Source organism: Erithacus rubecula (genome assembly GCF_903797595.1).
Source record: "Erithacus rubecula genome assembly, chromosome: 3".
Taxonomy (NCBI): domain Eukaryota; kingdom Metazoa; phylum Chordata; class Aves; order Passeriformes; family Muscicapidae; genus Erithacus; species Erithacus rubecula.
This window is the reverse complement of record NC_136689.1, coordinates 109,387,914-109,400,188: the sequence shown is the minus strand read 5'-3', so window position 1 is coordinate 109,400,188 and position 12,275 is coordinate 109,387,914. Positions and strand designations below refer to the sequence as shown.

At 34.7% G+C, this 12,275-nt stretch overlaps 1 protein-coding gene across 2 annotated transcripts in view; it reads left to right on the top strand.

Moving 5' to 3' along the window:
* The window catches only part of RB1CC1 (RB1 inducible coiled-coil 1), a 64,922-nt gene that overhangs the window by 28,293 nt on the left and 24,354 nt on the right, over positions 1–12,275 (top strand). For both annotated transcript variants that reach the window (XM_079299846.1, XM_079299845.1), the window contains exons 7-13: positions 1,071–1,506; positions 5,411–5,581; positions 7,350–7,534; positions 8,462–8,648; positions 8,730–8,811; positions 9,632–9,693; positions 10,699–10,802. In XM_079299846.1, coding sequence (XP_079155972.1) covers positions 1,071–1,506; positions 5,411–5,581; positions 7,350–7,534; positions 8,462–8,648; positions 8,730–8,811; positions 9,632–9,693; positions 10,699–10,802 — 1,227 coding nt within the window. The remainder of the gene's footprint in view (positions 1–1,070; positions 1,507–5,410; positions 5,582–7,349; positions 7,535–8,461; positions 8,649–8,729; positions 8,812–9,631; positions 9,694–10,698; positions 10,803–12,275) is intronic.

The following is a 12,275-nucleotide window of genomic DNA, read 5'->3' as shown; positions in this document are numbered from 1 at the left end:
TAATGTCTAGTGCTTATTTTGATTAACCAGTCATGTATTTGTTTGATTATGTGTCATGGAGACCATTCTTTTCATTCTATTCTAATGACTTTTTGTAACTGACATTTTTCCTTGTATTTGTCAGCACAAAGAAACCTGTATTGAATTATATGGAAGATTAGGTGGTTAATGAACAGCTGCTTAAGAGCTGGAATCATTCCATTTGTGCACTACAAAAAGCTGGATTACAAATTCACACATTAACATTTTTAATTGTCTGTTACACTTTTGAATTAATTGGTTTTTAGTAACTTGAACGGATCTTTTAGGATTACAATCTGTGTTGGAAGTATGAAGTCATAACACAAAGTTTGAGTGAATTTGTTTACCTTTGAAAGGGAGGGGGGGCATGTATGTGTGTGTGTATATATATATATACATGTATATATGTGTGTGTGTGTGTATATATATATGTATATAGAGTGTGTGCATGTGTCTGCAGACTTGTGTCCTGCAAACTCTGGAGGTTACTTCAAAGAAAATATTTTACATCTTTGTAGCCACTGTAGCATTATGGTATTTCAATGGGTGCTTTGCTTAATAGAATAGAAATGGATATTGGATCCTTAAAAAAATAAACCATAAATATGTTTTGTCTTTTTAAAAAAAATTGAGCTTCATAGATCAAATATAAGCAGTTCAAACTCTGCAAAGGTGGTCAGACAGGACACTCATAGTTCTGATAAGTGTTGATATCCATGCAGATAGAAAACTTAAGTCCTAGCTGTGTGTTTAAACAAAGGAGTAAGTGTGTGTCTCTCAGTTTATCAAACTGTCCTTTTTGTCATTCAGTGTGAGCTTGGAAGTGTAGATGTCATATTCAGCAGTGGGAGAGCAAAAACTGTGACTACTTTAACTGTCTTTCCATGATGTTGATATACAGCACAGAAGTTGTAAATAGTAGTTGTAAAATATCTCCTTCAATTATAAAATGAATAGCAGTTCACATTGTGGGTGATTTTAATCTGAGATTTTGTGTCATGTTGGCTTCTAGATACTGACGGGTTTTTTCTTTTCACTTTCTTAAAAAGCTTGGGTTCTGCTGTTTCTATCATGGCCAAGATACCTCTGCTGGAGTGCCTAACAAGACATAGTTACAGAGAGTGTTTAGGAAGACTGGAATCTTCACCTGAACATGGAGGAACAGAAAGTGAAGGAACTGAGGATGGAAAATCTGCTGAATTGGTGCTTTATCCTGATGTATCTAAAGTGAACAGTAAATCAATGTTGGCATCATTTTGCAAGTCAGTTGAACATTCAGCTTTGGAAGGCACAGAGCCTGAAAATGTAAAAGATGATAAGGAATCTGATCAAAATGCTACTGTTCAAGACAGTGAGATGTCAGTAGAATTGAAAGATGGTGATCAGCCTTCCTTCAATGTGTCTTTGTTAGACTGGATAAATGTTCAAGATAGACCTAATGATGTTGAATCCCTGGTCAGAAAATGTTTTGATTCCATGAGCAGGGTAAGTTAATAATTTTATAAAAACCAAATTGCACTGCATTGAATGCTGCTGCTTTTTTTCCAGATACAGGTGCTTTTGAAGTGACTGACTAAGCTCTTTTGTAACTTGTTTCTCTGATAAATTTCTGAATGAAAGCCAAAGCTTACACTTGGGAGGGATTAGTGTGGGGGAAGTGTTTTATAACTTTGAATGATAAGAATTTGACCTTTGGAAAGATGTATAGTTTTATGCATGCTTGTCATCTTGCTTATTTTTCAAATAGCCATTTCTTTTGGAATGCCAAAAGCAAAGTGACACTATTATTTCTTTGCCTTTTTCATAGAAACTATATTTTTAGTAAAAATAAAGATTTTCCTGGACCAAAATTAATGTTGAGTTCAAAATAGTTAAGCCTTTATTAAAATATAGAAAATAATTACATGGTTAATTGGGATAAATTAATATTCTATATCTCTGCATTCTTTATTAGCTGATACAGAAGGGCCAATCAGAAGGGCCCAATTAATCAGTTTATATTTCTGCTGCTGGACGTATGCAACAGTGCTCACTTTACTTTCAAAATTAATATTTTAATCGGTGTGCATTATAACTCTTTAAAATTCTTTAGCCTGTAGTTTTCCTTCTCTCTTTGCTTTTACTGTAGCTGATATTTCTTACATTGTCTAGCCATGATTGCATAGGTATAATAGACTATTGCAACACAACATGCCTTGAACAACAATTTCTGTTGTCTTTGACAATTTATTTCTTCTATAAGGTGGGACTGGAAGACTGAATCAGTGATTTCTAAAACCCATCTGTTCTGGGGAGTATCATGGTGTGGTTGGTTCTGTACATTGATATTTTGATTCTGTCTTAAATTAATTGGAGAATTTAGCTTAATTTTAAGGTCTAAGATTTTAGTAGCTTAGAAAAGACTAAGGAAAAGATTGGACATGACAAGTTTTTTTTTTTCTTTATCAAAAACAAGAATTGATTTTGTCTTGGTAAAAAAGAGTCTTTGTAAAGATGGCCTATTGGCTGAAGCCTGAGAAAGTTCTTTGTCCTGTTTGTTTAGTAACACTGTAAGGTACTTTCTGCTATTTGTAAATGAGAGTAACAGAACCCACTAGATGGGTTGTGAGACAATAAATTCAATTTCTATGTAATATTAACAAACATGAATATATGCTTTAAAAATCAGTATCTGAAGAGATAGACATTAAACAATTGCTTCCAAATAAATTATAGAGGTCAAAAGACACAAAAATGCAAATAATTTGATTAAGTACATACTCTCTCTCTTTGGATTAGCTTGTAGTTTTATCTGACATATATCACATATTTTAGAGGTACTATCTTATACTTGTCTTTTCTGCCCTTGTCTCATCTAAGATTAGGCAGAAATATATTTTTTTTTTTTTAACTATTGTAATTGTTTTGTAACTGCAGTCAATTTTTATAGGAAAAAATTGTGATTTAATCTGCAAAAAATGGAGTTTCTTTTCGTATTCTTGGCATAAGCAAAATTGGCAGGTAGGGAAAGTGCTTCACTCAGAGTATTCTGGCCACCTCCAGAGCAATTGTGATTGATCAGTCCTGATCCACTTTGGTTCACAGAAAAACTCCAAAGCTTTGAAGTAGTGCATTCCTGATTCTTCTTAGGAAAACATTAATTTATTCTGTTTTGATAGCAGCACAGACAAAAAATTAAATCTTTGCTCACCATTGATTTAGCATTAGTTGAGTAAAGAAGTGGCCTGCGGCTGAAAAGAGAAAGAAAATCCTAAATAAGTATCTTGCACAATTATTTTTCTTTTAATATTCATTTGAGATGACACTTTAATATAAAAAACAAAATAAAAGTTAGTGTCATTTTATTCTATTAACAAGTGTTTTGCCTGCATTCTCCCCATGCCTTTTTCTTGGAAATATGAACCATACAAATGGTTTGTGATTGCAATTCTTATTTCAAAAACTGAATCCAGGTAAGATTTTCCTGAAAGCTTAAAGCACCAGAGAAAGAGCTTTATACATTTGGTACTGGTAGTTTTGACATAACTAGTGTGTTGCAGAGTCTTGCTAAGTTTCTGATAGTTCTAGCTTCTGGATTTTTGTATAAAATGGTACTTCTAATTACATAAACCTTGGCTACAGTAAAAGCACTGGCTAAGTAGGAGCTAACCAGAGCTTTGTTAAGTGCTGTTGCAGCCACTTAAATAAGAGGCTGGAAATGGAAGATGCTTTTAAAAGGTGAAAAGAGCAATATTACCTACCAGTGAAAGTAAAGCTGAATCGTATAGATGCAATTAGGTTAAAGGTGGGATGAAAATAGTGGATGGAGGAAATAGGTAAGTAAAAAATGAAAGAAATTCTCATTCTTTGTAAAAAGAGATAATACACCATTAGTTCAAGAAGGTAAAAATAGAAAAAACCCACCATATTGTTCCTTAGTAATTTGTTTGTTAGGAAACTTCTGGATGCTGCAGTGGACTAATTCAGGGTGCTGTAGGGAGTAATCCAGAACAGGATGGCAGTTAAGATGATCCTGTAAATCAATCTGGTTAGATACTACTGTTTCTTGAAGATGGACAAATGACTTGAGAAAACATCAAGATTCATAAGATAATCACATACAAAAAATTAATCTTTGTTTTCAGAGAATTTGGATGTATTTTGTCACATTAATAACAACACTGTTTGTTTATTGTCAGGAGTTCTCTGTTAATTACTAGGCTTTGTTACTTTCCCATGAAGTTTTTGGTTGGCTGGTTGGTTTTGTTTTGATTAGTTTGTTTCTGAAGTAAATGGGAGACCTATTCTTTATAGTTGCTCCTTAATTTTTAATGTTTCTCCTCTCCAAATTCCTCTTTCTACTCCCTGTGCCAAAGGTTGTTTCTAGAATGAAGTGTTATGTGTGAAAACTTAGTCAAATAGTACATTGAGGGGGAAAATGCACTTTGTTATGTTACTATTGAGTCATATGCTTTTTTTTTGAGGATGGAGGTTGATTTGTGTGCCCTTTAAGTGCCATAAACCTGACATATTAAAGGAAGAAGCCAGTGCTGTGACAGCCAGTGTGACTTCACAAAGAGCATCATTTTCACTGGATTCCTTGAAAGACATGGCATACCATGAGCATTTTGGATAAATTTGGGCACATTGGTTCATCTTCTGCTTCCCCTAATGATTTTTACTATGTTCTTAACTGACACATTTCAGGTTTACACTAAACTCTGACCTTCATACGAGGCAACAATTACCTACGTTGTTTCTAGAACTCTTAATTTACTGCTCTTAGAGTGGAGCATGAAGAGTCTGTGGGCATTGGTAGACCCTTAGTGTTTCAAATAGTTCTTTTTTTCTGAATAATGATGTGTGAAGAAATATTATGAAATAACTTTTAAAATGTGTTTCTGTTGGGAAGAAAACTCTCTAGCTAAAAGTATGACAAATACACTATTTTTCCGTGGTTTTTTTCCAGTTGCTTAGGAATTATCTGCTTTTTTAAGCAGTCAATTAAAACACTCCTTTAGTGGGAAAGGATTTATGGTTCTTGCAGCTTTTTCTCACTACCTTCCCTTCTGCACTTTCCATGGAGCCACACTTATGTTCGGTTTTGGTTGTAATTTTATGGACTGTCACAGGTCAGACTGTCCATTAGCTAGAAAGTGCCTCTTCCTCCTGCAGCTTGACTTGTCCCCTAAACTTGATTTGTTCCCTTCCCTTTATAGGGATCCAAGTTGCTGTGGTCTGGTTGGAATACTTCAGAAAAATTCATACTGTGATATAGAATTACTGAGAGTTCTGAAACCAATGATAGATGTAGTCATACATTAGATTAAAAAAAAATGTTAAAAACCCTCATTTAGCTAACTGAAATCACCTTTCAGTGTGTCAGCTACTACTAATTTTATTTTTTTAGCTTGATCCAAGGATCATCCAACCCTTTCTGGCAGAATGTCGCCAAACTATCGCCAAACTAGATAATCAGAACATGAAGGCTATTAAAGGCCTTGAAGATAGACTCTATGCATTGGACCAGATGATAGCAAGCTGCAGCAGACTGGTGAATGAACAAAAAGAACTTGCTCAGGTAATACACAATTGTGTGTTCAGCATCGGAATATGGTAGGTTTTTGATTTGTGTGTGCTGTTAAAATTGCAATGAACCAATTGCATGTCTTAATGCAAGATAGTTTTCAACATATCACACTGGGGTTTGTTCAATAAGGTGCTACTTCATAATAATTTGACATTTAAATATTGACAGTTTTTACATCTTGTTATGTTTTTACATGTTTTAAAGCTTCAGCTAGAAAATCAGAGCTTTAGTTAGAGATATGGAATAAGAGTTAAGTGGATTGATTTTAATTTTGAAGGGAAATAGTCCTTCATAATTTATCACTCAGTGATACAGGATCAAGGAATAGGCTAATGCTTCGTCATCAATATACTAGTAAGGAGAAAAAGTATTATGTCTTCATTGGACAGTGTCATTAAGTGATAAGAAATTTAGTCAGACTCTTAAGTGTGAAATGTGTAGCTCCCATTTTTAAAAAAATTCTAGTATAATATGAAAGTTATTTTATTAAATACAGTTTCTGTAATGAGCTTCAGTTAATTAGGATTGTCCTTTAATGTCTTGTTTGCTACTGAAAGTAAAGAACTGTCTATGTGGCAATATATGATGATCAGATTTTTACCATGACCATGGAGCTGGGACTCTGAAAAAAGGCATGAGTTTCTTACTGCTGCTTGGATACTGATATATTATTAGTAGGAATAAGTGAACAATCTTGCCTTCCTATTTTGAGGGGGGGTTAGAGGCCCCTTTTGAGGAGGACAGTGCTGGGCTGAGTTGTGGAGGACCATGCTCCCTATTGCCTCTGGTCTGGTATGTGAAGGTGGATACAACCAGTATTTCTGGCAGCATTGTTTAAAAGTGGAGCCTGTCTCCAGATAAGTTCAGTGAGTAAATTTAGGAGCAAGTTTGTACTAAATTTCAGTCTTGTGGTGTTTATGTTGTAGGCTAGTGCTAAGCCCAAGTGAATTTAGTGTGATGGCTAAGCTAATCTTTCCATCCCTATGCTTGGTTGCCTTGAATTGTGAGTGGTGCTTTTAGCTATTTTTTCCTTCTTCACTTGGATGAAGAGCCTACCTCAAGTTTACAAGTCCCACTTTGGGAAGTGAGAAGCCTGGCAGTCAGTTGGAAAAAGACTTTGTCACCTTGTTTAAATGCTACTGTAAATTTAGAATTTGTACCTTTTCAAGACTTGGCAGAGACTTAAATGTTCAAATCTTCATCCTTGCCATTCATTTCTTTTTATAAGTTGTCTCCTCCTTTACTTATGATGTAAGGGTGTATTCTGCATGCAAATAAGATGTGTGGCTCTTGGGAAGAATTAGTTTCATGTGTGAATTTTTTTAGGCAGGAAATACAAATTCTTTAGTCCATTTTAGTATTGAATGTGTTCTAAATTGGTGTTTAATCTTTCAAATGCCAAAAGTTAAAATTGTTGTTAGCAGAAGTTAAAATGATGGTTGATCTCTTCCATCCTAGTAAAGTTATGTTTCTGCTGCATTAGGGTTTGTTGTCTTTTACTGCTATTGGTTAGTTGTGTAAAGTTCTATTATGGTTGTGTTGGTAACCATGGGTGAAATATGTAAGAGATTGGTATGGAAAAGAGGGCAGAGTAGAAAGAAAGCAACTTTGATACTTGCTTTCTTTGTGTATCATTCTGTTACACTTCTCAATGGTTTCAGTAAGTTTGTTAAAATTGTTGCATCTTAGAGAATATGTATCACTTTCCCACTTTTTGATTGTCACAAAGCTTATGTAACAAATGTCTCTCTTCCTCTAGGGATTTTTGGCTAATCAGAAGAGAGCTGAGAACTTGAAAGATCCTTCTGTGCTGCCTGATTTGTGTTTGAGTCATGCAAATCAGCTGATGATTATGTTAACTAATCACAGAAAGCTGTTAGATATTAAACAGAAATGTACCACTGCCAAACAGGAGCTTGCAAATAATCTGCAAGTCAGACTGAAGTAAGTTAACACTTTATGACTTCATATTACTGCTACTTGCAGCAATGCTGTTTAAGGAATGTGTGTCTTAAGGAAATCATTACTATGAAAATATCAAGAGTACATGTCTTGTAGTGTCTGTTAGTACATATTCCTGATTGCTGTCTGTTAGTCTATATTCTTGACTGCTTAATGTTGACTTGTTTGTATTTGCTGTTTCACTTTTGCTTCAATTCAATAAAAGTAATTTAATGGTTTTTATTACTTGTGGGATATACCTCCACCTTAAGACTTCTCTGGTGGTGAAGTTCCTGTAATGTTTCTTCTCAAGCACACCAGTTGATCACCTTCTCAGCAGCTATCCTGTGGTTTAATTATATTGGTGTCTGTGCTTGAAATTTTTCTGTTGATTGTATGATTAAGGGAATTGAAGATGTGGTTGCAAGACATGAGGTTTTGGTACAGGGGTGGTTACTTGTAGTGCATTGTGTGAACTTATTTGCCAGTGTTGTGTTCTTATTTTTTTGACAGCATTCCAACATTTAATACCTCTTGCTAAAGCTTTTCAATAAGTATTTTTAATATAAACAAAAAGTTGAAATTTTTTTGCTCGGGATATATCAGGTTTTTTAAATTCTACTGGAGAAAGTTGCATTATTACTACTATTAAGGTTATATATGCTAAGAACTTGTTAAAAACAATGTCTTAACTGAAAATGGTGACACATGTTAATTTTTGATCACTGATGTGGATATTCTATTGTGAGAAATTAATAGGAAACTGCCAGGTGACTACTGAATTCTGAATAGCTTGATACTTTCAGTTAACCTGTTGTTGTCCCATGTGAAATGTTACTGTTCATTTCATCCAGATGTGTTGCTAATCTAATTTAAATAGAAAAAAAAAAGCTAAGATGTGATATTCTAAAGTGTAACCTGCTTTTGCAGATGGTGTTGTTTTGTAATGCTTCATGCTGACCAAGATGGAGAGAAACTACAAGCATTGCTTCGTCTTGTAACAGAGCTCCTAGAAAGGGTCAAAGTTGTAGAGGCTCTCAGCACTGTTCCTCAGATGTACTGTTTAGCTGTTGTTGAGGTTGTGAGGAGAAAAATGTTCATAAAACACTACAGAGAGGTAAGTAAACAAAACTTTGAGACTAAACTTTTCTGTCAGTACATAAATTAACAATTAACTACATATTTTCTGCTTTCACAGTGGGCAGGTGCTTTAATAAAAGATGGGAAACATCTATATGAAGCTGAAAAGGCAAAAAGGGAATCTTTTGGTAAACTCTTTAGTAAGTAATTTCTCTTCTGTGAAGTAAATTGTGTTAAAAATATATCATGTGTCTTTGCCATTAAAATACTTTTCATCGTACTCTAAATTCCAATATCTGATAATTTTCTTTTACTTAAATAGGAAGTTCATGCTGGTCCTATTGCAGAGAAAATGTTTTTTTGTTAATCAAATAATTAACTATTTCATATAGATTATCCAAAATAATGTGAAAGTTGTGAAAAGATGTTGTTCCTCATTATCACATTTGAATGCAGTTTGTGCTTAAACATGCCTTGTGAGCTTTATTGTTCTTTTAAATAACACTTCTAAAACTGTTACTGAATATTTGGGTACTGCTATGACTTTCTCTGTACTACTCCAGAAGAATGCAAGAATTAATACCCATTATCTAAAGACATTCACCAGAAGTTTTTAAAAAATAATTGAAATAAGACTCTACTAAAACAATTTTGATTACTTTTTCTACAAAGTCTGTAACTTACGTTCTGAAGGAACAGCTAAAATAAGACAGTTGAGTGAAAGTTTATCAAACTTTCTTGGAAAGGAGATGAGGAAGATTACAGTGAAAATTTCAAAAACAGGTTGAGGCTTTTGCCTGTGTGACCATTAAGCAAAAAGAGGCTTCAGTGAAAGGAGTTCTGCTTGAATTGTGGGTTTTGCCTGATGTTCTGTGGTCATTTGCAATTTTATGTAGTCATCAATATAAGTAGTAATGCTTCCATGTGTAGTTTAGCTATTAAACTGCAGTAACTTTAGTTGATTTCTCTTGAGATGTTACATTTCTTCCTTTAAGTTGTTTGTTTGGGTTTTTTCTTCAGGGAAGTCTTTTCTAAGGAATCGATTGTTTAGAGGACTCGACTCCTGGCCTCCATCTTTTTGTGTATGTAGTCATATCTTCGGGTTTATTTAATTTCTATATAATTCCATGAATTAAAAACCTGGCTTAATTGATTGAAGCTATGTGCCTTTCGTATTGCTGTGACAAAGATGAAGAAGCTGGAGCTAGTGTTCTCTGCCATTTCAAGTGACCTGTATTAGCCTTGGTTTGTAACTTGCAGTGCAGTGCGAGAGGAAATGTCAACTCTCCTTTTTAGCAGTCCTTTTTTATTGAAAGGTCTATGGTATTAAAAAAAAAATTACTCTTGATGGTCAGAAAAAAGAAGCCAGGAGGAATAATTTGATCACCTAATTGTCTTGTGAATAATAGAGCAGTAAAATTAATTGGATGGTAAAAGCAAGTAAAAGTTTTCCATGTAATCACTGGATGAGTGGAAAAGCATTTTGGCCTCTTAATTGGCTGATAACATGAGGGCATTGTAATTGAGCATTGTCTGTTAGCTTTGATTTCGTACAGCTCAGTTAATTGAAGTAAGCTAACTCCCTGATTCTAATGTTGCCATTGCACTTTGCCTTTTTAACCTTTTCAGCATTTTTTTTTGCTTGTTTTTGTTTAAAGGATACTTGAAAAATACGAATGCTACTCATTTCAATGTTTCAAATACTGAACTGAATTAATATTGGTATGTGTAGCAGCACAATAAATAAAGCTTCACTTGCCATTGCCTGTCCCTTAACTTCTAAATGCATCCATAATATTTCTGAAGCTTGGTCAAAGGGAGGAAGTTGAATTAGATGCTCATTGTAGGTCCCTTCCAGCTGGAATATTCTATTCCACTGCTGCCCAAGCACTGTGAATAGTTAATCATTACAAGTGTAAGGGACTTTATTAGGGATACAGGACTAGATATTGTTTCTTAAACATGAAAAATCTTTTGAGTAAGAGATCAGTTTACTGCTGATTTTTCAGTGTTATTAAGCTCTTTTTAATCCTTCTTTATCAATCTGATATTTTACACTAATGTGTAAATTAATATGTTTTTTACAGACCCGAAAACCTCGCAGATTTGACAGTGAGCTTCCAGATATCTCGTTAAGTGACTTGCAGTTTTTGCAGTCTTTCTGCCCTTCAGAAGTACAGCCATTACTCAGGTAAGGCACCTTTTTATACTTTGTATGTTATAGAAATAGGAGGTGTTTCCCATATTTCCAGGGGGGGTCCCATCCCTATCAGTTTTCCACCCTCTTAGGTAATTTTCCATAAAGAGCAAACATGGATATTTTCTGATCTATTACAATGATCTTCACTGACTTAATGCAGATACATATGTCCTCAAGTTGTGATGATTTGAACATGTCTATTCTGTATTGAGATGTAGAGGATTTTGGGTGTTCCTTTGATCTGCCTCAGAGCTAAAAAGCAAAAAAAATGGCTATCAGTTTTAAACTGAAATAAATTCATACTATGTTTTGTCAGATCAGAATGAGGTTTGATTCTTTTTTCTTTTGCTCTTTGTGTGGTATTCTGGAAGAAATAATATAAATGTCTTCAGCTCAGCATGAGATCATAGACATCTCCTATATTTTTGCTTTTTCTCCAATTTTATTAAACTGATTTTGCTGAAAAGTGTATTCTCTTAAGTTCCTCTGCTGTCTGTGGAAGTCTGTCATTTTGCATGGAAGCTCTGTTTCTATGTTTCATACTTCCCAATAATGAGGCAGACATGCATGTGTAGGCAGGAAAGCTACTGGTTTGTCTCACAAGCAATTTATGGGATTAGTTCCTCATATATCTAGGATCTATATATCCTAGATCTTTATCTTTGTGAAAAAGATGACTGCTAGTGTGAGCTTCCAAACTCAGAGCAGTCAAGGTGGAGAAATACCAACCAAGATAAAGAGCCAGAAATGAGCAGTAGCAAGTTCTATGTCAGGTTCTGCCTAGGAGATTTTTCAGTATGACCACATTCCGATGTTGCATTTATCATCATCCTCCTCCTAAAAGAGGCTAGAGATTTGAGATTTGCTGTGATTTTTTTTTTTTTTTTAAACCCTGAGGCTACAGTTCCACAAAGTTGGGATTGCTTCACTGCCATCTCTCAGGTTCACCAGCAGTGTCACCTGTTACTGGTGCATAAGGCAAGAGCTGAATTCACTGCTTTTTATCACCTGTATTTTGGACTGGCATTCTTTTTTATTCAGAATTCCTGACTATCTTTATGGTGGTATTGGTGGAGTTAACAAGTGTAGTGAGCTCAGTCAGCTTGACAGTAGATTTGCCATAGGTCATGCTACAGCTGATTTTAATTTCTTATTCTGCTCCTTGGCTTTCTTCTCATTAATTTTGTGGGGGGGAAAAAAGAGCAACAATACGATCTTATTCCTGATGTTTGCCTGAGTTTTACAACCTCCCTGCAAGTTAATACTGAGTTCAGGAAGAATTTTGTCCTGCTATTGTTAGAAAACCTATGACCAACTTTAGTTGGTTTGAATTGTAGTGACATAGCTTTCCACTTGATGGCAATAGAGATGGGATTATGTCATTCCTCCTGGTCTCTGGGCTCAGGGTTGCATTTGTTGAAAAATACAGAGGGTAGGGGTGAACTTGAAACTGGAGTGGGCAAA